Genomic DNA, 22,846 nt, shown 5'->3' with positions numbered 1-22,846 from the left:
TATACTATTTTGAATACGACAACTGGGATCCGGAGCGGGGTGTGACAGGCGGGGTCGGAAGTAGGCTCAGTGGGGTTAGATCAGACAGTCTTTGGGAACAGACACAGCATGAGCAACAATATGTTCTGACATGGACCAGTCCTTGGATGACTTGGATGAGAAGAGCCTAAAATGGATGCTACATGAAGATATATTGCCATATCAGCATCCAGATACCTGGACAGAGGGAAAGACTGTCTAATAAGCCGAGATACGTCTGAGGACCACCATCTACCTAATTGAGAGACTGCAGGATAAACCTAACCACCCAAGTTCAGTCATGGGCATATCTACAGTATGTGAAATATAGAAAGACAAGTCTAGTACGTATCGGCATAATGAAAAATCATGCGAATAGTCTCAATTCCAAAAAATACATCTGTAAGATGCAGGTACCGACTTAGCAATTATGAAGAACAAGATCCGGATCTTCGTTATTTACCCCGCTCATTTGTAGCGGATGGACTCAGATCGCATACATGAATCTTGGAGATCGGTCGCCCAACTCGTTGATCACTTCCTCGGTTAGACCAGCGATTTTGGCGTCTTCCTTGCCTTCCATTCTCCTTTTGTTGACGCGAGCAAAGTACAGCATCGTGACGACGAAAAGACAGAATGCAGCACCTAACAGGGCGAGCGTGATGCCGTGGCCCTTGATATAACGTGGTCCTTCGGTACTCGGGTACAACTAAATCACGCGTAAGCTTGATTGACGCTGAAAAAGTCTTGAAGTCAGTCTTTCTTACAAATGACGCCAAAATTCCTGAAAAGTTCCCAGCCATGATTTGCATCGCCGTGGAGGTCGTTCGCTTGCCGTAACGAGGCTGATTACTGGGCAGCCAGGCCATCGCAATCCCCAAACAGCTATACATTCCACTCGCGACTAGACAAGACGCAAAATAGTGTACTCCTTCATTAGATTTGGAAATCAGGAGACCATAGCCGATGATCGACGCCGCAAGGGAAATGAGGACGTAGATGCCCCGTCGCTGTTGGCGGTCCGATAAAATGGCGGCGCCGAGGTAGCAAATCGCTCCCACAGCGTAGCAGGGGATCGTCAATGCCTGGATTTGAGTTGTCGTCCAATTGCCCAACCCTATCGATTATGTTAGTGGCGTTTCTGCTGCAAAGGAGCGGACTTTACCTTGGATGATGGTGGGCAGGAACACGCTATATCCATAGAGCATGGTCCCCATGCAGAACTGGGCGAGACAAAACATATAGACCTTCCAATTTTGGAAAGCAAGGATCATATCCTTCTTGTGTAATTCATTGCCGGATGCCGTCAAACCAACTTGCCTTTCTCTCCGCCGATTCATCAGGTCTTTCTCTTGTGAAGTCAGATAGGAGGCCGATTCCGGATCATCCGCCAGAAGAAACCAAGCCGCAATGCCGTAAATGAAAGTGGGAAGCCCTAGGCCGGAACCAGTCAGACATTGACACTTGGAAAATTAATGATTACCCTCAATGATAAATATCCATCTCCATCCCCTCAATCCCGCGACCCCATCCATGAATCCGATACAGTATGCCAGGAAGCCACCAACAATCCCTGAAAAAGCCCGCACTGACGAAAAAGTAAAAAACCCGGAGAGCGATCTCATCTTTGGTGTAGAACAAGGTCAGATATACGATGAAGCCCGGAAACAGGCCACCCTCGAAGAGTCCCAGAAGAAGGCGACAGGCCACCATTCCGCCAAAGCTCTGACAGAGACCGGATAAGGTGGCAATAAGGCCCCAGCACACGTTCAAAATGGCGATCCAACGTGACGGTCGGATCCGTTTGATAAGCAGGTTACTGGGGATCTCGGAGAGGATATACGTCGCAAAAAGGACCGACAAGATGGTCTGATACTGAGTGCCGTGCAGGTGCAGGTCACTTTCGAGACCGTAAAGACGGGCATTTCCGATGTTCACCCGATCGAGGAAACAGACGAGATACCCTAAAAACACCATCGGGGCGATATGCCAGTCCAGCTTACGGATGAGCTTTCTCTCGGACTCATGGTCGATCTCGAGGCTTTCCGGGTTGACCGAGCCAGAGGCATATTCCAGGAACTCGGATTCAATCTTTTCTTGGGCCATTATATCGGACAAAGCTGAGAAAAGTGAGATTCAGATATTCAACCGTACAATGCTGAGTTTGTTCAGATGAAAGAATCTACAATTCGGATGTTGCTTTTCTCGGGGCTTCTGGTAAAGAAATAGTGGGGGGTTCTGATACCCCACGGGGTAGGATGACTGGGGAATTGCCACAAACCCCATTCGGTGGGGTAGTGACCCAAGGACACGCGGATATCGCTAACTTATTTATCCAATGTTGTTATTGCGAGGCAGACTACACTTCCACCCTTGACTAGAAGACTTTCATGGATAGATTTGAGAGGATGTTGACACCCGCCATCTGTTCCACCTAGCGATATCCCCCCCATCTCACATGATCATGACCGAAAGCCGGAATGAGGCTATTGGTCGGAAAACATTCAAGCCGCGCCGAAACGGTGCTGCTCGCAGCCAGAGAGACCGGCATTATGCGTGCAGCATCTGTGAAGAGACCTTTACGAGATCGGAACACCTACGGCGCCATGAGCTTTCCCGTACGTTCTTTAGTTGTTTCTACTCTTGACTGAGACTGAGACTAATTGCTGTCAGATCGCAATCACAAACCTCATGCATGTCCGCAATGCAGTCTGACGTCGGCTCGCAAAGACGTCATCTCCAGACACGTCAAAAAGTTTCATGGTCCCGTCTGTACGAATTCCCCTAGACGACGAAACGACAATGAGGTTCTCCTTTCCTTTGCCGAATCGGACATCAACGCCCCCCCCCCGGCCATTGGGGCGCCGCATACTCTGTCCCCCAATGCCACGATCTATCCGGTTCCAACCTTGGGAATCCCCTATGACGACTCTTCCGAATCTCTTCTTCTGGGCAACGCCCCGGTGGATCTCATGCCAGATGCCGGAGCGTCGAGATCCGACGTCGACATCAACTTCGAAATTCTCGACGATTACATTTTTCAAATCTTGCAGCCAGACGCCACCGTCTTCCTTCCCATCACCTCGGATTGTTCGAGGAAGACTCCAGACCACCGGGTGGAAATGACCCGAGCCTTGGATACGGATTACCAGAGCAGCGGCCTCTTCCTGGAAGTGTCACCGCGGGAAATAGAGCTGGCCGAGGCTCAACTCAAGCAGTTCGATGTGGAGGGCCGTCTCAGTGGCTTCGGCTACCCCTCGCGATATAAAGTGATCAGGTTCCTGAAGGGATTCCTTAATTATTTTTTACCGCATGCGCCGATCGTGCATAACCCAACATTCAGTCTCACCACGACTTCGGGTAAGAATCTTTTCTGTCGCGTGTTAGTCATCTCAAACCAACGCATCGATAGCTCCGTTAGTCCTTGCCATCTTAGCGATCGGGGCCGTTCATGTCAATGAGGCTGAAGTGGCGACCAATCTCCATCATGCGGTGCTGAAGTTGCTTGCAGAGGTATGTGTTCCGTAGCTGGTACCACGCCCTGCATTGAGAATCTGACGTTAATCCTAGCATGATGAGTTGGTCACGATCGGTGAGAAAGAAGCAATCTTTCAGTTATGGGAATTCCAAACGAGACTCCTCTCTTGCCAATTTGGCCTGTTTAGCGGTGACTCTATCCTCCAACGTCAAGCTCGGTTGGCCTTCGCCAGACTCCCCGCGGTATGTTGATAAGTCAATCTTGTTAGTCATTCGTCATAAGCTGATTCCGATTTGACCTGGTCCAGCTCGCCCAAGAGGCCAAGATCGCTGCTAGCGCTGCGTCAGGGAATACGTGGGAAGATTGGATCATGAAAGAGACCATACATAGGTCGTGAAAAAAGTCCCATCGAATTGTCCGGCTGTCTGACTGACCTCCGCAGGTGTATCACTTGGACGGGAGTGCTGGCCGCCATACTGCTATGCGATGAAGAAGAGGTTGCCTTCAAATTCCGTATTGCAGAACCGGACGTGCCTCTGCCTTGTTCCGAATTGCAATGGTCTGCCTCCGCGAGCGACTGGCAGGAAACGCCACCCCGGCAAATATCGTCCGTCGAATCCTTCCGGAAGATCATTGAGGGTCAGCCAGTCGAGGGGGATGTCACTCCCTTTGGCCTCTTAGCGATCATCAGTGCGATCCTGTCCTATATTTGTTCCATGGAAAACTTGGACGAATATCACATTCGGCGCTCTCCCCAGTTGGATGACGGTTCCTTGGAAACGGCCCTCCGGGTGTGGGAAGATACGTGGAAACGACATCCTTACTGCCATTCCTTGCCCGAGGCCCCTCACGGTCCTCTGATGGCCGATTCCATCCTCGTCTTGAACTCCGCCTACTTCCATCTCTACGCCAGCCGCCAGTTGAGAGAACTCAAGGCTTTCGTCCGATCTCCCGCCTTGCAGACGTCTCCGCTCGACCTGGAAAGTCTCTACAGCCTGCCTTGTCACCCGGGCCTGGTCAAAGGGCTCACGCGAGCGGCGCGGTCGCTCTTGCTCCGGGTACGTCTGGGAATCCGACACCTGATGAAGACTGTATCGCTCAGCCACTCATGCTACGGCCCCCTGCCATCATATGAAGGAGGTAAGAGACCTACCAGTTTTGACCGATTGCGCTGACGCCAGCACAGGTCTGTTGCTGACCTGGTACCTACTGGGGATTCGGATCTTTGGAAAACCCGGAAAGGCCGATCCAACCATCAACAGCATTATCGATGAGATGGTCACTGAAAGCGAAGGCGCATATGAACCGCCGATCCAGCGGGAATTTCTGCCGTTGATGCTCATTGAAGACCTGTTCCGAGAACGATGGGTCTGGCAATGTACGTCTTTGCACATTGAAAATCCTCGTAAGATGCCAACTGATCGATTATTGCAGCGTCTGGTCTCCTCGGTGAAAACCTCAGGCGCATGATCCAGCGGGTCGACAGTTTGAAGGACTATATTAACATGGAATGACGTGACTGGTACTTACGTCCACTTTCCTTATGAGCACGCAAAGCCACGAGCATCCTGTTCGCCTTCAAGCCGCCAAACGCGCTCGGTTGTCCTATGAACGGCCTCCATGTCTGTTAATTTACCGTGCTTCGATAACAGGGTTACTTTGCTCTTCAGATCCTCACTGTTAAGTCTCCCATTAGCAGTTGTCCATATTTTGTGTTTCTATGTCATACCGGGTCAATGGGCTACCGGGATCCCCTTTCACTACTTCCACGCGCTCCATGAACTTCTGCCTTGACCTGGTGGTCACCTCAACCAATGCTTGCCATTATTATGGAAACGCAGCATCAATATCGGGGTCGTGCTGCATTGTGACTCGTTTTTGTAAGGCTCTCAGTGCCGGATCTTTGAAGGTGTCTTCGGTTAAGTCGGTCACGGAAGCTCGTCCGTTTTTCGCCGCTACCGCCCGGGCAAACCCCATGGAGAACTTGCTCTGATAACTGTCGAGGCCCTTTCGCTCTGTGAGAGAATGCCGATGGCTAGGTGCGGCTCACGACGTTTCAATGTCATCAAAGCCGACGTTGTGGCGCTTCATGACCGTCAGCAGCGCATCAACCGAGGGATGGGTATGCCGGCATGCGGAGTGCCACTTGAAACTCGACTCTAGATTGGAATATTTCACCCGAGCCTGTCATCTAGGGCGGTCGGACGGGCCTGGCCAGGTACCATGGCCTTTGCCATGCCCAATTTTCCTGCCAGGATCTCATGCGGTTCAAGCAATCCGAAATAGGGCGTCGAGGAGAAATTGCCACCAGCCCGCTGCCTGAGTCCCTGCTGTTCCGATCGTTGACAGCATTTGTTTTGGATCTAATCGGAGAAGATACGCGGCCGTCGCCGCCGCCCCGACAACTCCTGCAGTCGCCGTAGTGTGAGATTTCTGGTAATGGCTTCCACCTAGATATTCTCCAGTTCGACAGGCCACATAATAGCCCACGACGCGAGGAACGATCGACCATCTACGCCGACCTCTTGGGCTACGGCCAGGGCCGTCAGGAAAACGACCGTCGCTTAAATTCTGAATCAGACCGATCCCAAAATACTAGCAACGAAACTCACTGGAGGAATCATACAGGTCGTCTTGCTCCACAACGTGTGAACAGGCCCCGTTGAGAAGGCCGCAGAGGCCTGGCTGGTCGACCGATCCGGGTCATGGATGATTTCGCTCCGGTCGCCTGCTGGTCCCATCTCTTGGACAAACGTGTCGATGACCGATATGGCGGGATGATTCTTTCCGGCCATGGGGCAAGCCAACCAGTCCAGGAACAGTTCCTTGGTCTGTTCGACGACTGGTCGCGGCAAGTCATCGTACCGAAGTTGGGATACCCAGGCTACTAGGTTCTCGGTGCGCGATTCACTTTTTAACAGGTCGAGATGGTTTCAAGGATTTCTGGTGATGTTAATCTCAACGAAATGGACTGATGCTCCAGATATATCACGATGATATGACGAAAACGAAGGGGGTCTGGCTCAAGGGCCATTGCGATTTCGGGTCCATTACCCTCCTGTTCAGTCAACCCATGGCATCGCTGCAGTTGATGGATCACCACAGTCAGCAATGGCGGTGGGTGAAGCACATTCCGGGGGCCATCGTGGTCAACGCCGGCGAAATGTTCGAGTGGTGGACGGGGGGGGGTATTACAAGGCCACCATCCATCGAGTGTGTCAGCCGCCTGCGGACCAGCGCAATCAGGATCGATGCGGACTGTTCTACTTTGTCGTTCCCAACAACCACGTGAAGATCAATACCTTGCTGGACGAGTCTCCGGTTCTTCGACGGGCGGGCGTTGAACGCAAATTCGAACCTGGCACCGAGCCCACGTCCGAGTCATAGAGTCGAGCCCGGATCGGCGCATATGGGACGTCGGCGCTGTTTACCCAGAAGGGGTCTGGGGTGCAAGAAGAGCTGGTGGGGGGTGTGAAGACCAAGCATTATAACTGAGCTGGAGTTCATTTTTTAATAAACAACATAGTGGCTGTGGTTAATTGTCTATATACGTACTGTCATCTAGGAAGAGTGCCGGGGCCTTTTCAGTCGAGTGGAAAAGTCCAACATGCACTACAGACTGTCAATCCAAATAAATTGATATCCAATCTTTTACTATGAAATCAAATGAACATGTAATATCGTTGTTTACCACCGGTGACTATTCAATAAAAAGATTGATGACGAGAAAGAGCTCCAATATTGATCAAATGCCCAAGTCGGAATTCTAGCCTAGACAGATTTCGAATTTGAGATGTTTCGGGGACGGGGAAAGTGTTTTAGGGGAAAGAGGGGCCGGAGGGAGTTGGTGGGGGGTAACTGATGCGTCCTGAGGCAAGTATACGAATGCCTTGAATCCATCGTTGATACGTACCCCCACTCACTTCAGGGGAGATTCTTCTCCTCAATTGCCTATGGGTGGGGTCCATGGTGTCTCTCCAGATAAAGATAATCTAATGTTATAGTGGTCGTCCTTTGCCCTACCCAGGACTCCCGTTTTCGCGGGTCATTCTACTCCTAAGAGAAAGATCAACAATGTCCTCGCATCCCCAAGATATCGTTCAAGAGCTCTCCCTTCGTAATCCGGAGGAGTTCTGGGGTCACCATGCGAAGCAATTGCATTGGCATCGCCGTCCTTCTCGGGCTCTTAGACGGACTACCAAGCACTTGCGAAACGGAGTCAGCCATGAACACTGGACGTGGTTCCCTGACGGCGAAATTTCAACCACGTACAACTGTATTCATCGCCATGTTAACAATGGCCACGGGGAGAACGTGGCCATCATATGGGAATCTCCCGTATCGGGAGGCAAGCAAAAATTGACCTATCACCAGCTTCAGACTGAGGTGGAGCTTTTAGCTGGAGTCTTACACGAGGAAGAAGTCCGCAAGGGAGATGTTGTCCTCATATATAGTAAGAAAACAATCCCAAACTAGAGAAATCTCTAACGAGAGAGCAGTGCCCATGATCCCTGCTACCATCATCGCAGCTCTAGCCATCGTCCACCTTGGAGCCATCCATGCCGCGGTCTTTGGTGGCTTTGCATCGACCGCTCTCGCACAGCGCATCGAGGCGGCCAGGCCAAAAGTAGTCATGACCGCTCCCTGTGGCATTGAAGGCTCAAAAGGTCCATTGGCCTATCGCCCGCTCGTTGAAGGAGCCCTTGCAAAAAGTAGCTTCAAGCCGGAGAAGGTCATCGTCTGGCAAAGAAAGCAGCTACAATGGAACGATCTCGACGAGGGATGCGGTCAGAGAGACTGGCAGAGCCTGACTGACAGCGCCCGTCTGCGAGGAGTGACAATGGAGCCGGTTCCCGTCAAAAGTGATGATGGCCTATATGTCATTTACACCAGTGGTATGTCATGCAGACACGATGGAGAGAGAGAGTGAGTGAGCGAGATAGATGCTAATAAAGAGCTTAGGTACAACGGGACAACCGAAAGGTGTGCTGCGGGAAGCCGGGGGTCATGCGGTTGGACTTAATCTTTCCATTCAATATTTTTTTGGTTTGCGCGGTCCAGGCGATGTGATCTTCTGCGCTTCCGACATTGGATGGGTCGTGGGCCACTCCTATATCCTGTATGCTCCCTTGCTTGTTGGTGCCACAACCATCCTGTACGAGGGCAAACCGGTCGGTACTCCGGATGCCGGAGCATTCTGGCAGCTAGTGGAAGAGCATCAGGTGAATGTGCTCTTCACTGCTCCGACGGCCCTTCGGGCTATCTGCAAGGAGGATCCCGACAACCAATTATTCCACACAGTGGGAAGACGGGACGGCCTGAGGTCGTTACGGGCTCTGTTCCTGGCCTGGGAGCAGAGCGGACCCAAGCTGATTGTGAGGTTCCAGGATCTCCTGAAGAAATATGCCGCTCCTGGAGCGGTGGTGATCGATAACTGGTGGTCGTCTGAATCGGGCTCGCCAATATCCGCATTGGCATTACATAGTCCAGCTGGCCAGGTTGATCGCTCTCCTGCTGAGATGGCGAGACCGCTGCCCGTGAAGCCTGGATCGGCTGGTAAACCTATGCCAGGTTTCGACGTCCGGGTGGTGGACGATTCGGGCAAGGAAGTCCGACCAGGGACGATGGGGAATATCGTTTTGGCCATACCTCTGGGGCCGAGTGCATGTACCACGCTCTTTAATGACCCCGACCGATATTACCGGGGGTATCTGAAACGATTCAACGGTCGCTGGGTCGACACGGGGGACGCGAGGATGATTGATAATGACGGATATGTCCATGTCATGTCACGGTCGGACGACATTATCAATGTTGCCGCTCATCGATTCAGCACGGGTAAGTTTGTTCTTATTATCGCCTTCTTACACTAATTGGTATCTATAGGGGCCATTAAACAAGCGATTCTTCTCCACCCGGATGTCAGTGAAGCCAGTGTGGTCGGCATCCCAGACCCTCTAAAAGGTCACCTCCCATTCGCCTTTACTCAGCCTCGTTCGAGGTCGTCAGGGTCTCATTCCATCCCGGCGATCCCACCCCCAGACTTCTTCCACGCGGTCAATCGACTGGTGCGCGGTCACGTCGGAGCCATCGCCTCCCTCGGCGGCATCATCCAAGGTCACGGCATGATTCCCAAAACCCGGAGCGGAAAGACTCTCCGACGCGTGTTGAGGGAACTGGTCGAGAATGCGGCCCAAGGTCGCTATACGGCTGCAGTGAATATCCCGCCGACGGTGGAGGATGCAGCGGTGGTCGAGGTGGCTCGAACGAGAGTGAAGGCCTACTTTGAAGAAAGGAGGGCAAGGCAAGAGCTGGCGAAGCTGTGAATATCAGCATATTGTATTAGGGATAAATTGGATGGAATTCATTTAATATATTTGCAAATTAAGCCCTAGATCATTTTCTCGGCACTTTTCTCTATTGGGGAATCCATCATATGTAGCTTCGTGTCAACCTAAAAAAGGGTACTAAGGTATCCTCCATAGGAGCACAAAGTTTTATTTTTCAGCTGACACTTCAACATCACGAGATCCGTCAAGTAAATCGATCCACCGCCACGCGTGCCCCTCCCAATCCTTCTCCCCTGGTCAGGGAAAGACCGAGAGCTCCTCATTTGTAGCAGAGCCAATCGGCATCTCGCCGTTGGCACCACATCCGAGCGGGGTTGAGTGGGGATCCATCAACAAACTTAAGCGTAAGTCCAATCCTGCCCCGCATCCAGGTGGTCGAATCAGTGATTGTGAATTTGTAAATAGGAAGTTAGTCAACCGCTTCCAATAAGACAGCGTAAAAGGTGTATATATAAAACTAGAGAGGTAAGAGTCAACTTCCAGTTGCTTTGCACTATATACGAAAAAAAGCGCTTTATATTACCTTGCCATTCCTTCAAAAGCTATGGCTGCTTCAACCGCCTTGACCACAAATCTCTTGCTTTCAATGAGACGACACTGCTCCACCCACCGAGTCCTACAACAGTCCACCTGAGCAGAACAAGCGGTCATCACGACGCTATTAACCTCGATGATGGTGCTGCCGTCTGTGCCACCTGCCATCAAGAGCAAGGAGGAGCGAGAACGGGGCCATCCAAATATCAAAAAACGGTGTATGCCGCCATGCTGTCATTGATGGGAAGAATCAAGCCATCCTATGCCGTGGTGCAAAGCATGTTCACCTTCAGAGATGTACCCACCTTCAAAGAGGTGGAAAGCACGAATTGGCCGTGGAAAGAGCGCAACAGATTGCTTCCAGTCCTGCATTTCCTGGATACATTATGATATTCCTTTTTTTAAATGCCTGCAGGATATCACTTGGATGTGAGTCTAGAAGAACCGTCCTGTAACTAAATTCCACTGCGCCGAACTCAGAAGGGAACAAAATTCTAGATTACTGGCTGGGAACCTGAATCACTTCCTTTCTAAAATGCTGTTGCTCTTCAAAGTATCGGCACGCTTTTCTGGCGTCCTCAAACGGGAAGATCTTGTCCACGCAGTTTGAGAAGTGGAGATTAGGCGCAAAGCGACACAAGCTTTGAATATAGTCCCAGAATCCCAGTAGAGAAGAGGATACAATACTAGCTTATGCCATCGTCAGATTCAGTTTCGGCCCTACTGTGCCATCTGTTAGTTCCAATATCTTTTAAACTGTATCATTACGAAAAAGAGAAAGAAAATCGAACAAAAGAAAATTTTGAGCATAATTATTTATAGTATCCCCAGAAACTCGTTACCCAACGCGTAAAGAGACAACCACATTTTCAACCTCATCGATGGAAGTGTCTTTGTCTGATGTCATATAATTAAGGGCATATTTCTTCTCTTGATCATATAGTTATACACACCCGCTTCATATTGTCTGTAAAACAAAATTGGGTTGGAGATATCTAAAAATGGGCATTCCTCAAGCAAAAAAAGAAGAACAGCCTACGCGACTCCGGGGTTTTGATATCACGTCGTTTCCTAAAAGAATAGCTCCATCACGGGGTAAGAGCCATATGGAAGAATGTTCTCGCTTATATCCCATTGGCTATTTTCAATAGTCTGGTCATTTGAGCACCATCCTTTCCCCTCGATAATTTCAGAGGTCTCTTTCGGAGCGTCCAGAGATTTCGGAGCCTTCGACGAGCAATGTAGATCTGCGAGATCGGCAGAGGCGCTCAATTTGTCGCAGAGCTTTTGAGACCGGGTCAGAAGATTATTGCCGATTTTTGTTAAGTCATTAACATGGCCTTCTTTAGTCGTTTGTGCTATAGATTGTGCCGTAGGTTGGCATGCTATAGCGTTGTCGATGTATGTCAAACACTTCCGAAATATTGGCCCTGGCGGCGTTGATCTTTCAAGATACCCATCAGTGCCGGTAGAGATAGAAATAAGTGTAGATAATAAATCCCCTGGCAATCCCGTGCTGAGAGAAATGGGACAGGACAGAATCCACTCGGCAATTTGCTCATCAGCATTAACTCCTACACTTTCTGAGGAGGCAGAAGGCGTCATTATTGAGTTAGAAAGCTCAGAGTATTGTGGCACTGAAGCTCTCGGATGACTTGATAGACAAGCCATAGGGGAAGTCGCTTGATGATGCCTCATCTCTGAACCTTGCCGTGGACCTTCGTATGCACTTTCCGTGCAGTTTGAATGCCAAATCCTGTACGCTCTGGTTGTATGGCCGGTATATTAGCTCTATATCAATTAAGTCGATTTTCCACTACTCATTCTTTTCGAAATCGTGATCTATTGCGTTTCGGCTCAGGAATGGAGCATGGGATCTTGTCCGTTTGGCAATTATGACAGGGGAAGCCATTTTGGACATTACACCGGACCTTTCTTGTCCGGCATCTGGCGCACGCAATTATTCCTCTTCTCTTCTTAAGCGATAGATCAGAATCTAGGCGTCTTGTATCCATTTTTGGGACGTTAATAGAGAACATCGCGTTAGATAGACGTGATCCAAATTCGGCTTTGACATTCGTTCCTTTAAGTCACCGCATGTTTTGCTAGGGAGAAGTGCAGACCGGGCGGCCGATGTTGGTAACAAATGCCGATTGCCGACAGTGTGGGGTAGCAACAGTCCCATTTCTGAGGGTTCGGAGCAAATCAAGTGAAGTGGAATCAATCATCAGGACACTTATGTCGGATAAGTGGAGCAGAATCGGCGAACCGGCATCTAGACTTCGCAGAAATCACCGAAAATGAGATACGGGTCAAACCCCGCAGTAGAGTCTCGACAGGCATGGCTTGTGGCCAGACTCCAGGATGGTTTTTGACTTCAACACACCCGACACAGCACCTGGACGCTCTTACAGATCAAATACTATATAGTGGTCTTATGAAGTCAGGACACAATCTGAAGCGCATGATGTAACTAATTTCTATCCCGTCCATGTCATATGTCAGTACGTACACAAATGCCACCAATCGGTGGTAGACAGGCCTCCATCATCAATGTCGAGTTGTGTGAGATTTGCCACTTACCAGTGGGGACATTAACCCCTAATATGTCAGCGGGGTATCTCTCCTTTAGCCTCACTTCCCTAATCGTCTAAATGGAGAAAATATGATAAATAAATAATAATGATGAGTAATACGAGCATAGCAATAGTTATCTCTAACTAGAGAAAATGAATGACCCAGCAGGCCTTTCTTACCCGACAGCGTCCTCTTCTTCTCGCCTCACTAGCCTGCGTCTCCTCTTCGTCCGCTTGGTTACCGCTTCTGCAAAGACATGAACGACAATTTCTCAATACGCCTGAAATTATTAATTGATTGACTGATTGATTGATTGAATGTCTCCTACAGATGATGCTTGAGATCAACCAATGAGGCTTCTCCTGCCGCAGAATCGATCTGGATCGACTCGTCCAATCCACACACCCGAAAGAGCTGCTGAGGCGAGAAGGCCGTATTCGGCAAACCGGTCTCTTTGAGATTCTCCAAGCCCTTCTTCATCGCTTGGTAGGCAGATGATAGTGTTACCAATGGGACAATCATGATCTGGAACCCCCACTCGCGCGCCTGCGCCGCCGAAACGGTTGGGGTCGAGGCATGTTCGACCAGGTTCAGCAAGACCGGCCACGGAGCCAGATCAGTCACGATCTGACGGGCCTCTTCGACCGACCGGATGCCTTCAAGAAAACCGACGTCGGCCCCGACGTCGCGCGCGGCACGCAGCCGATTCAAGGATTCGTGATAGCCGAACTTTTGCAGCGCATCCGTCCGGACAATAATGACGATGTCGCTCTGGATTCTCCTGCGCGCCTGGACGGCCGCGCGAATGCGGCTCACATAGGTATCCAAATCCACCAGGATTTTCCTGGCGAGATGGCCGCATCGCTTGGTCTGGACCTGATCCTCCAGGTGGAAGGCCGCCACGCCCGAGCGTACATATTGCTCGGTCATTTGCGCCACCATGATGGGTCCGCCATAGCCCGTGTCCACGTCCGCAATCAGCGGCGTGGTTGTGGACAGATTGGCGATCATCTCCGCATTCTGGCGCATGTCATTCAAGGTGCACAGTCCCAGGTCGGCGTGGCCATGCATAGAGGCGCTCGTGCCGGCTCCGGTCTATATTCTTGGTCAGTCCAGAGAAGATGGGACGCAATGGAAGGTGAAATTGAGGTACCATGTATAATGCGTCAAAGCCGACTTCTAGGGCGATTCGTGCGGAAAAGCCATCGTATACCCCCGGAGCGAGAATGAATTCCCCGGATTCGATCTTGCGGCGGAGAGTTGTCGCTGCAGACGAAGGTCTATCAATGCTGATAGAAGCCATAGCTGCCTTAAAAAAGATATACAGGGTATCTAAAAGTGAATAATAATGAGTCCTAAAACTCAGCTCGAGAGTGATACCAACTCACCGTGTCAGCAGGGTTCTGGATATCGCAAGATGTAGAGATGGGGATTTCGCGCGATGCCAGTTTAATATAGCCGACAAATAATCCGCAGACTTAATTTCTCATAATAAGCTCGATCATTGCTGGAGAAGATGGACATTGTTTACCCCACCGACTCAGTCTTCAGTCATGTGGGGTAGCTGCGTCGTAATGGGGCCATTTTTCGAGCTTGTCAATTTCCGGCTCTTGACCCGAGTCAACGAACTTCGTGACAAGGCCGCGCAGATTGTGGGCATGTGTTAAGACAGGACCAAGGTGGATGAACAATCTCTTTTTATCCCGATGGTCATTCTGGTGGCCCCTTCTCTACAGGACGAAAAGAGCCATATATCCGGTCAACAGTTTCTCGACTGTGTCAAGAGATCATGGAACTGGATCCATGGCATTCGCAGCCTGTAGGCTCCCTGGTCTTCCAGCAAGTCGGGGAGAAGCAGATCAGTGGATGTTTTCTCCATATTGCTCATCATCTGGGGATCATGTCGGTTGCTGTCGAGACGGACAATACGGAGGTATTGACAACCCCATCGTTTAGAACCCTTTCCCTTGTCCGGACGATGAGGCGGCTCATGGATGGTCATGTTTACATACCAAAGGCCCTGGACGGTCCAATCAGCGGGTTTGCCATCCACAGCATGACAGTTACAAGCGGCGCCACGACGACTGCGTTTTCTGCCGGATTAGCGCAGGCAGAGTCACTCCGGGCAGCCTATTTAGCGAGCAGCAGCACCAGCGCGATGGAGTCAATTTACCTACTCTATATGTCGAGATAGGGCATAAGCCAAATCAATGTAATCCGAGATGATTTAGTGAATATATTGGCGTTTTGGTTTAAAATGAGTAGGTTAAAATTATAGAGGATGGGCGGGTGCGCAGTTCGCTTTCCGATTGCGTTATGTTCGACCGCTCGAGGTGCCTTGGGGCTTCTGAAGTTTCAAGGAAACGAAGACATGCGTGCCTTGATCAGATCTATCATGTTTCCAAGTCATTTGGCCACGATGAGCAAGATGCTGAAGGATCTTATCCACTGCTGTCTCCCTTCAAAAATAACAAAGTGTTCGGAAATATCGAGCGGATTCCGGTCGTGCTGGAGCAGCCCGAAGAGAACAGCTGCTTTGTCTCTTCTACAAATGACCTTGCTAGAGGGTAGACGACGATTACGACTGGGACCTTCAGACACAGCATGGCGGGCAATGACTAGGTTCTGAGCAATGCATTGATTTGTTTTGTTGCTTCCCCGAAATGGTGATGGCCTATCTAAACATCTGCAAGGAGGCCGAGATTGCGCGGGTCAGCAACCAACCCCACCAAAGTATGCAAGAGCTATTCAGCCCCAAATCATTTCTGTGCTAGTCAGAACCCCAGTTTCATACTTCCCTCAAACACCATCGAAAGTCGTTCTGTACTTTGAACCTGTCGCTCATGCCTGTCAGAGGTGTCGTTGAATTTACTGGCTCCTCTCCATACTAATTACACAGAAGGCTTAAGATTTCTCGGCCGCTTCAAGTCAGAATTCCCTGTGAGCTGAATAGTATATACAGCCAGTTGAATGTTAACCACTCGGTTTGCTACCCTTTTGGTGAGGATCTGCTCGTGGCTTTCTCACATCCATCCCAAATGACTATGGGGGCGCAGATCTTTACCCTGGCGTTCTTAGCAAAGCATGCTCTGGCATGCTTCGAATAACATATAGCACAGACCAGGCCGCCCCCAGAATCCTACATTTTTCAATAAACTATTACTTCTGCCCATTGTCAAAAGATAGTTGAAAGTTGCTTCCGAAAAAATCGACATGAACTTACTGTTATGTTCGTGGGGTTCCTTGCTCACAATTGTCTTGCCCTTCTTATTTTCTTCTGCCGAGTGCGCAAGTGATTCTCAAGAAAAGTATCCGAAGTCAATTTTCAATTTCGATCAACTCTGGGAACTTGAAAAGACCTTCTGGGATTCGTTTCTTTACCCTGCCAACGTGAAACAGACACAGGGAAACGAGTCATCTATATTCGCCCCAAATGTAGGTTAAACGCTCTCCATACGATCTTGCTCGCAGCGCATAATGACAAGGACAATACATAGGTTCAAGGCCGTGTTGACATCACCCGCACCTTCGACGGTGACGAGCTAAACCGCGAATATATTTTTGGCCTCTTTTCGGACCCGACGCACGTCAGTCTTGTTGGTGTTCCAATCGCATACAACATCACCCAGTTCGCTGCCAACGATAATATTGCATCCGCAACAACCGTTGTTACTTTCAACGCGACCACCTTCGGCATCCTTGTCCCTGTCACTATCGATACGTGGATCGAGTGGAACGCGGATGGCAAGATCATTCAGTATGACGCAGTCTTCCGATGGTTCGAATACTTACTGGACTTTTTGATCGAAGGTGTTGCGACTAAAATCAACGCTACTTCATCTGACAAGGCCGTCGCCTATGTCTCCAACCTATTGGCCAAGACCATCTGTGCTACACACGAGCAGTATTGCACCGGCTTAAACCAGCAATATACAGACTCGGCGGCGTGTTATAACTTTTTGACCAAGGACGTGCGATTCGGAAAGAGCTACGAGCTAGGCAAAAATACACTGCTATGTCGTGAGGTCCATGAGCATATGGTACACTACAGGCCCAATATCCACTGTCCTCATATTGGACCCACAGGTGGTGGATACTGTGTCGATGATATGACCTACCCGCAGACTGTTTTGCAGAGGTACTTTAATGATTCGTGGATTCCGTACAGATATGGAGAAGAGCAAGATTTATGGCTCCGCAGCTGAGAGTGCAAAGGTCACTTGAATGGCTGATTCTCATGCGAAAGCTTGGTACAATGTTTTATCGACCCTCAGGCGTCCAGGACTCCTATTTCATAACCTGACCCAGGTTACGCTCTAATCCTTTCTCTCTCCCTCCATACAACTCTTCATCGGATTTCCATCTTGTCCACGTGCAACCAGTCCCTCCATCTGCTCCACTACTATCAACCTACCAACTACCCCAACCCAAACCATCCGAGCGGCGTGTATCGTCGCGAATCCACTATATCGCTCCAAGACCGCGGTCGACTATAGCCGCAACCACTCTCGGAACGAGGGCTAGCAGACACACCTCGTCATGTTGGACGAAAAAGAAAAATCAAGCACGTAATGGTATAAAATAATAGAAAGAAATAGCGGGCGAAGCGGTAGGAAATGGAGAGATCGGTCAATAGGAGCAAGGAACTGGTGCATACCTACGAAATTAAGTTGGTCCGCGCGTTCAATATTTCCAGTGATTCGTACATTTCTTTTGCCCCCTTCTCGTTAAACAGTCTTCATTTCCCTAGCCAGCTTTTGAATATGATGACCGTATTTTAGAGATTGGAGGAGCCAAGATGGCAGGGGCCAAGCTTTTGGCTGGGCCTGCGCCTTTTCATAGCGAGGTGTCAAGCGGCTGCGGAGGAAATATAGCCTCACTAGCGACAGTTTCTATTTTTGAGAGACCCCCCACGAACTTTCGGGGGCGCCCTTGGCGGCGGCCAAGATTCCGGCTGATCGGGGGCCTGCACCTTGTCATAGCGGGGTTTCATGCGGCTGCAGAGGAAACATAGCCTCTACCGATAATTTCTATTTTTACGAGGCCCCCACAAACTTCCGGGGGGGGCCTTGGCGGGTCGAGGTCCCTCCTAAGTTCAACCACGGCAACCGGTAAAGTTAGAACGCCGGAACGATGGTAAACAAATGGCGCACTAGCGCCCATGTAAACCCCATCAAATAGACCCTTTTGGACCCCTAATTCTGGGGCCAAGTAGACATTTGCGACCATTACAGCACGACCACGATCCCGCACTCATTCCAGAGATTGTTGAAGGGTCTGTTCTTATAGACTACACGTTCTTGTCTTTAGATCGTCATGTCAAATTATCCATTGGATATGATCATAGCCCGAGAAACTGTCGGTCTCTTTACGTGAGGTTTCCTTCCAGGCATGTCAGCTGGAGGATGAAATTCATGCTGCTGGCCAAGCGCGGCATCACGGCCTGTGAAACCTTAATTGGCGCTACGAGGGTGGCATCAACACATCTTACACTCCAAATGCGTTATAGCCCCCAAAACTCAGCCGATGATGATGGTCATAGCTACTCAGACGCATACGCCAAGACGCATTGCGGAATATAAATTTGAGCTTTCGTCCAAATAATAGCTTAGTATTCATCAATCTTCTCACTTCTTTTTCAATTCGCAATTGACCACCACTACCGAAATGCAATTCTCTCAGCTAATCTTTCTTGTTTCTACCTTGGCGGCTTTGACGACCGCCGAATCCTGCACATGGACATACCGAAGTGTCCCCGATGCCCACCCAAAGCCAGGCGCTTACAAAAACTCCGGCAAGCTCGTACTAAGTCGTAGTTGCGAGGTTGACGGGCCGGTGTACAGCGACGCTGAGCTGGATTTGAACCTGTGCCTTGAGAACAAAAATGGGAAGTTAATCCCCGGCAATAAGTAAGTGCTACATTTTTGGTTCTTCCAGTTTATCAACTAAAAGCTAATTATTCAACCAATGTCAGTGGCTATGCTTTCGCAAGCTGTGACGTTGACAGTTGCTTTGTGGGTAATAGGTACTCTACCCCTACTATCGAGTGCAGTGATTGTGGGGACGCGATGGGCTCAGTTTCTGTTAATATCGGTAAGTAATATCGGTCCAGATTGGCTCAAACGGCTTTATACTTATATAGAAATAGATACCTTTGCCAAATTCGAGGGAAAGAACGGACAAGACGCCGTTACCCAGTCTGTCACTGCAACAACTTGGACTTCGACCTTCCAAGAAACTCCTGTTCCTACTGCCTCTTGATAGCTCAATAGCCTTTACATCCGGCAAATTTATACCTCCGGTAGTAGATCGAGACAGAGGAGGGAAGGGGGGAGGGAGGGGTTTGTCATATCTGGGCACGATGAAGGGCTTGTATATAGTGTTCCTTGTCGATCCTTGGCTTTGGGGAACAGACAGAGGCTTCATGCATGCCTTCAGTTCAAACCAAACAGATCGAAACCGGTTTTATTCGTCCATGAAAATGACTTACCCGTTTTTCCACTCGAGGTGTCCGTAACAGTGAAAGGGTATTTAGTGCGCCGGAGATAGACCCCTATTTGTCTGGCCTTTGTCTCACCGACTACAAAATTCATAATGATTTCATTGACTCCTAATTTTTGGGATCACAATATCCTTCTGACATTAAGTCAATACATGTTACACAATGCCCAGATGCCGATACGATATTCAGGAGACTGGATGGTATGCATTCTTGTGGAAGACACAGTGTAGGAATAATAGCATTCCGTATCGGAAGCCATAGATCATAACCAATGCTAGCAACTGTCATGTAATCTCTGCACTAACGGATAAACGGTCCTTGCACTCATCCGTTCACACGCCTCCCCTTCTGAGGTTGAGTGTAGATGGATCCGAGGGGTCCCCTATCAGGAACGAGCAATTGCAGAGCCCCATGAATGCATGGCATGCGCGTTATCCAATCCACTGACCCCCATCTCCTACTTCCAATATCCGTCAATGAACACGTTGGGTGGTCGGTTGTCGGGACAGGTAACGATAATGGTGCCTCGGTCGGATACATGTTCAGCTTTGGGAGTGCCGAACCACTCAAGACGGGGGTTTAGGCCCAAGCTGGTAAGGTGTTTCATCATTGCGAGAGTCTGGTCGGGCCGAGGGTCCTTTCCGTTGACGAGCGCGCCGATGACAAAGGCTTTGGCGTTTTCAAGAGTCTGGTCGAAGTAGCCAAGGTATTCGCCTCGCTCCCATTGAACCGAAATCTGCTCCATCATGATGTCGATATGATCTCTGCCATCACCGCAAGCCTCAAATCCGATTACATTGCAGGCCTTGGTGGGGATAAAGCCGAGAACTGCCATTTGTACTGACGCGATGATCACGATGAAGTCCAGCCCAAGCGAAAGGGCGCCGATGGCCTTGCTGGGTTTCTCGGCAAAGTCAAGGTACTTTACCTGGCCGCGGGAGACAGTCTCCAGATTTCCACTGTTCAGCCACCGATGGAAGCGGCCGAATTGTTCTTCGGCCATTGCGATAGTGTTGTATTTGGAATCGATGGAGATTTGAGACAATAGAGGGGTTAGATGAGGGCGGAAGCTTGAGAAAGAGAGAATCGTATTGCGTGGGTGACTTCTATAGGTTGTGAATTAGCTCTTTCCGGCTACGCATAACATGACTTACTTCACGTCTGGCAGACTGCGCTCATGACCATATCCTGAGAAGATAATTACCTTTCTTTTGAGGGGTTGGAGGCAGAATGAGGCCATGCTTTAGGGTTGCAGGTATACTCGCCTATCAGAACAAATCGGTCCTATTTTGGACTTTAGTATTCAGAAAGCAATTGGGGCTGATTATTTACTAACTACCTGCTGGGGCTAGTATCTCCTGCTCTCGGAACAGTGCGTGGTCTTCTCACTCAATGGCGTGGTAAAACATAAGCGCCGCGCCAACATTATATAGTTCCCGCCATTGGCCATAACTCCACGGCTGTATAGACACGCACCTTCCCAACCAATAAAAGAACAAACCGTCACGCGTCACTCTCCTCCTCTCCATCTCACATTATCGCCTCGGCAGCACCGTCCTTCGATGGTTTCTTTGTTACCGGAGCATCCTTTAATTTAACCAGCCGATCAGATCTGGCCAAGCTCCAGTTTGCGTCTTCGGAGCGCAGCAGCCTCTGGTATCGGGGATCTTCAGAACCTCAAAGCTAACAGTGCCGAGCTCCACATCGCTCCGTCATCAACCCCGATCAACATGGGAGCAAGAAGCGATCCGGGCGACACCAACTTTACGGTTTTCATCCGGCTACCTTTTCCTAGAGAGGATTTTGTCGATCCACCACCGGTGTGTCTACGCTTCTGCGCATCCGGTTGTCTTCATCTACTGACTTCATCAGGTGGAATGGAATGCATCCAAGGATCAAGAGCTGTGGGACATCTTGTCCCGGCCCTCCAAAGGAGACGACATAGACTGTATGGCCCCTTGATATGAACTTCTTCTCCAGACCACTTGATATCGGATGACTGACGGCCCGATAGGGAAAGCCCTGTAACTACTACACCTTGCAGCCAGACAGCTTCTTCAGAAGTTTGATAGCTTGATATGCTGACATATCTCGTAGGGCCGATAACTTTGATGTCACCCTGCAATTTCTTCTCCAACAAGCCGCATGGCTTTATGATCGACAGCTATCCCAAGTCCGTGCCCAGATGCGCAAGGTTCCTACGGCTCAGTCAAATCCACCTTCACCAGCTCCAGGATCCATGTCAGGTAGTACAGCATTCCCTGGACAATCCCAGAAAGGTAATATTACGACGGGTATGTCTTGGTCCCTGATGATCGAATAGTATGGTTGACCATTTGTACACAGGTTCTCGAGCCCCCAGTCGACAACAATCTCAGCAAAAAGATATACCACAACGAGGTAATCCCCGTCACGCGCCAAAATTGGGGGTTCCTTGGCATCTGACACTTTCTATAGGTCTCACGGGCCGGCGTGGCAGCTCTACATCCACGACTACGGTAAACCAGTTCCGCAACTCTCGGGACACATCGCGCAATGATACTCCGACTACCGAGGGCAGAGAGCAACGATGGGAGAATTATGTTCGCCGTCCGTCCATTACAAAACGCGACAATCCACCCGCTGCCTCATTCTTGCGATCACCTCCCCTCGAGGAAGAGGATCTGTCGAGCTCTGAAGCGTCTGATTCGGAGGAAGAGTCGAGTCGAAGAGGGCCTATGTTTAGACGCTTCGGCAAATTCTCTACTCAACGAGCCGGTCTCCGAGATGATGAGGATGACGAAGATGACACCCCTGCATTCCTGCCCATAGCTCGTGGTGCCGAGCCGGCTCCACGAGATCGGCCCGGTGAAGGTCTGAATGCGACCCTTCGACTCGATGCGGAACGCGCTGCTACACGGCGACGCATGGCAGACCGATCTGGGTCTAGAAGGGCTACCATTACAGAGTCTTCTACAAGCTCTATAAGCTCCGGTGCTCCAGCAAGCCAGACACAAGGTGATAGTGGGAGAATTGGCACATTGAGTCCCCATCGAGCCGGAACGGCGCCCCGTCAGAGCCCACGCAAGTCCACGGCATCAGGGCGAGAGGCTAGCGACGGTACCCCGAGCATGGGCAGTAGCTTCAGTGATCTGGATGGTGAATTCCCCCTTCCACGATTAATTTCCCTCATACTGATCCATGAACTTTTTAGACGCCAGCGTTACACAATCGGCACTGGAGGAAGCTTTGATGAGCAACATGCAGCATGGTGGCATGGCCAGTCGAATGAGCACGATCAGCCAGGCCTTACGTAGTCGTTACCTGCAGTGAAGGAACCCTGGAATTTTACCTCGTGCATCGGTATGTTCTTACCGCAGGTAAATCGGCAATGATGAGATGTACCGG

General features: G+C 50.1%; 13 protein-coding genes across 13 annotated transcripts; 6 read left to right on the top strand and 7 right to left on the bottom strand.

The window, feature by feature from the left end:
* Positions 1-505: 505 nt before the first annotated feature.
* On the bottom strand, positions 506-2,124 carry N7498_007291 (uncharacterized protein; the record flags this gene model as incomplete). Its single annotated transcript, XM_058454353.1, has 4 exons — positions 506-727; positions 786-1,135; positions 1,184-1,453; positions 1,587-2,124. 4 exons carry the CDS (start codon positions 2,122-2,124, stop codon positions 506-508), a joined length of 1,380 nt encoding a protein of 459 aa, XP_058306602.1.
* Positions 2,125-2,482: 358 nt separating this feature from the next.
* N7498_007290 (uncharacterized protein) lies at positions 2,483-5,010 on the top strand (the record flags this gene model as incomplete). The annotated part of the gene is made up of 8 exons (XM_058454352.1): positions 2,483-2,636; positions 2,692-3,378; positions 3,440-3,531; positions 3,589-3,738; positions 3,804-3,886; positions 3,939-4,636; positions 4,683-4,874; positions 4,931-5,010. 8 exons carry the CDS (start codon positions 2,483-2,485, stop codon positions 5,008-5,010), a joined length of 2,136 nt encoding a protein of 711 aa, XP_058306601.1.
* Positions 5,011-5,037: 27 nt separating this feature from the next.
* N7498_007289 (uncharacterized protein) lies at positions 5,038-5,275 on the bottom strand (the record flags this gene model as incomplete). Its single annotated transcript, XM_058454351.1, has 2 exons — positions 5,038-5,173; positions 5,226-5,275. The coding sequence occupies 2 exons, from the start codon at positions 5,273-5,275 to the stop codon at positions 5,038-5,040; spliced, it is 186 nt and encodes a 61-aa protein (XP_058306600.1).
* A 48-nt stretch (positions 5,276-5,323) lies between these two features.
* N7498_007288 (uncharacterized protein) lies at positions 5,324-5,733 on the bottom strand (the record flags this gene model as incomplete). The annotated part of the gene is given in 3 exon segments (XM_058454350.1): positions 5,324-5,531; positions 5,547-5,648; positions 5,675-5,733. The coding sequence occupies 3 exon segments, from the start codon at positions 5,731-5,733 to the stop codon at positions 5,324-5,326; spliced, it is 369 nt and encodes a 122-aa protein (XP_058306599.1).
* Positions 5,734-5,764: 31 nt separating this feature from the next.
* N7498_007287 (2-methylcitrate dehydratase PrpD) lies at positions 5,765-6,405 on the bottom strand (the record flags this gene model as incomplete). The annotated part of the gene is given in 2 exon segments (XM_058454349.1): positions 5,765-6,091; positions 6,109-6,405. Coding segments are annotated over 2 exon segments (624 nt in total), but the record flags the coding sequence as incomplete, so codon positions are not given.
* Positions 6,406-6,607: 202 nt separating this feature from the next.
* On the top strand, positions 6,608-6,883 carry N7498_007286 (uncharacterized protein; the record flags this gene model as incomplete). The annotated part of the gene is made up of 1 exon (XM_058454348.1): positions 6,608-6,883. One exon carries the CDS (start codon positions 6,608-6,610, stop codon positions 6,881-6,883), a length of 276 nt encoding a protein of 91 aa, XP_058306597.1.
* A 687-nt stretch (positions 6,884-7,570) lies between these two features.
* N7498_007285 (Acetate--CoA ligase) lies at positions 7,571-9,822 on the top strand (the record flags this gene model as incomplete). The annotated part of the gene is made up of 4 exons (XM_058454347.1): positions 7,571-7,949; positions 7,996-8,391; positions 8,459-9,334; positions 9,383-9,822. The coding sequence occupies 4 exons, from the start codon at positions 7,571-7,573 to the stop codon at positions 9,820-9,822; spliced, it is 2,091 nt and encodes a 696-aa protein (XP_058306596.1).
* Positions 9,823-13,281: 3,459 nt separating this feature from the next.
* On the bottom strand, positions 13,282-14,260 carry N7498_007284 (isocitrate lyase/PEP mutase family protein; the record flags this gene model as incomplete). The annotated part of the gene is made up of 2 exons (XM_058454346.1): positions 13,282-14,052; positions 14,111-14,260. 2 exons carry the CDS (start codon positions 14,258-14,260, stop codon positions 13,282-13,284), a joined length of 921 nt encoding a protein of 306 aa, XP_058306595.1.
* Positions 14,261-14,716: 456 nt separating this feature from the next.
* N7498_007283 (uncharacterized protein) lies at positions 14,717-14,959 on the bottom strand (the record flags this gene model as incomplete). Its single annotated transcript, XM_058454345.1, has 1 exon — positions 14,717-14,959. The coding sequence occupies one exon, from the start codon at positions 14,957-14,959 to the stop codon at positions 14,717-14,719; it is 243 nt and encodes an 80-aa protein (XP_058306594.1).
* A 1,211-nt stretch (positions 14,960-16,170) lies between these two features.
* Positions 16,171-17,162, top strand: N7498_007282 (uncharacterized protein; the record flags this gene model as incomplete). The annotated part of the gene is made up of 2 exons (XM_058454344.1): positions 16,171-16,392; positions 16,455-17,162. 2 exons carry the CDS (start codon positions 16,171-16,173, stop codon positions 17,160-17,162), a joined length of 930 nt encoding a protein of 309 aa, XP_058306593.1.
* A 1,462-nt stretch (positions 17,163-18,624) lies between these two features.
* Positions 18,625-19,218, top strand: N7498_007281 (uncharacterized protein; the record flags this gene model as incomplete). Its single annotated transcript, XM_058454343.1, has 3 exons — positions 18,625-18,866; positions 18,983-19,050; positions 19,100-19,218. 3 exons carry the CDS (start codon positions 18,625-18,627, stop codon positions 19,216-19,218), a joined length of 429 nt encoding a protein of 142 aa, XP_058306592.1.
* A 698-nt stretch (positions 19,219-19,916) lies between these two features.
* Positions 19,917-20,462, bottom strand: N7498_007280 (uncharacterized protein; the record flags this gene model as incomplete). Its single annotated transcript, XM_058454342.1, has 1 exon — positions 19,917-20,462. The coding sequence occupies one exon, from the start codon at positions 20,460-20,462 to the stop codon at positions 19,917-19,919; it is 546 nt and encodes a 181-aa protein (XP_058306591.1).
* Positions 20,463-21,063: 601 nt separating this feature from the next.
* Positions 21,064-22,771, top strand: N7498_007279 (uncharacterized protein; the record flags this gene model as incomplete). The annotated part of the gene is made up of 6 exons (XM_058454341.1): positions 21,064-21,279; positions 21,332-21,363; positions 21,557-21,753; positions 21,806-21,859; positions 21,917-22,597; positions 22,653-22,771. Coding segments are annotated over 6 exons (1,299 nt in total), but the record flags the coding sequence as incomplete, so codon positions are not given.
* Between the last annotated feature and the right edge of the window lie 75 nt (positions 22,772-22,846).

The sequence above is a fragment of the Penicillium cinerascens genome (genome assembly GCF_028974065.1).
Source record: "Penicillium cinerascens strain IBT 15544 chromosome Unknown contig_9_segment0_segment0, whole genome shotgun sequence".
NCBI lineage: Eukaryota > Fungi > Ascomycota > Eurotiomycetes > Eurotiales > Aspergillaceae > Penicillium > Penicillium cinerascens.
Note: the sequence above shows the minus strand (reverse complement) of the source record. Positions and strands in the feature narration are given on the sequence as shown.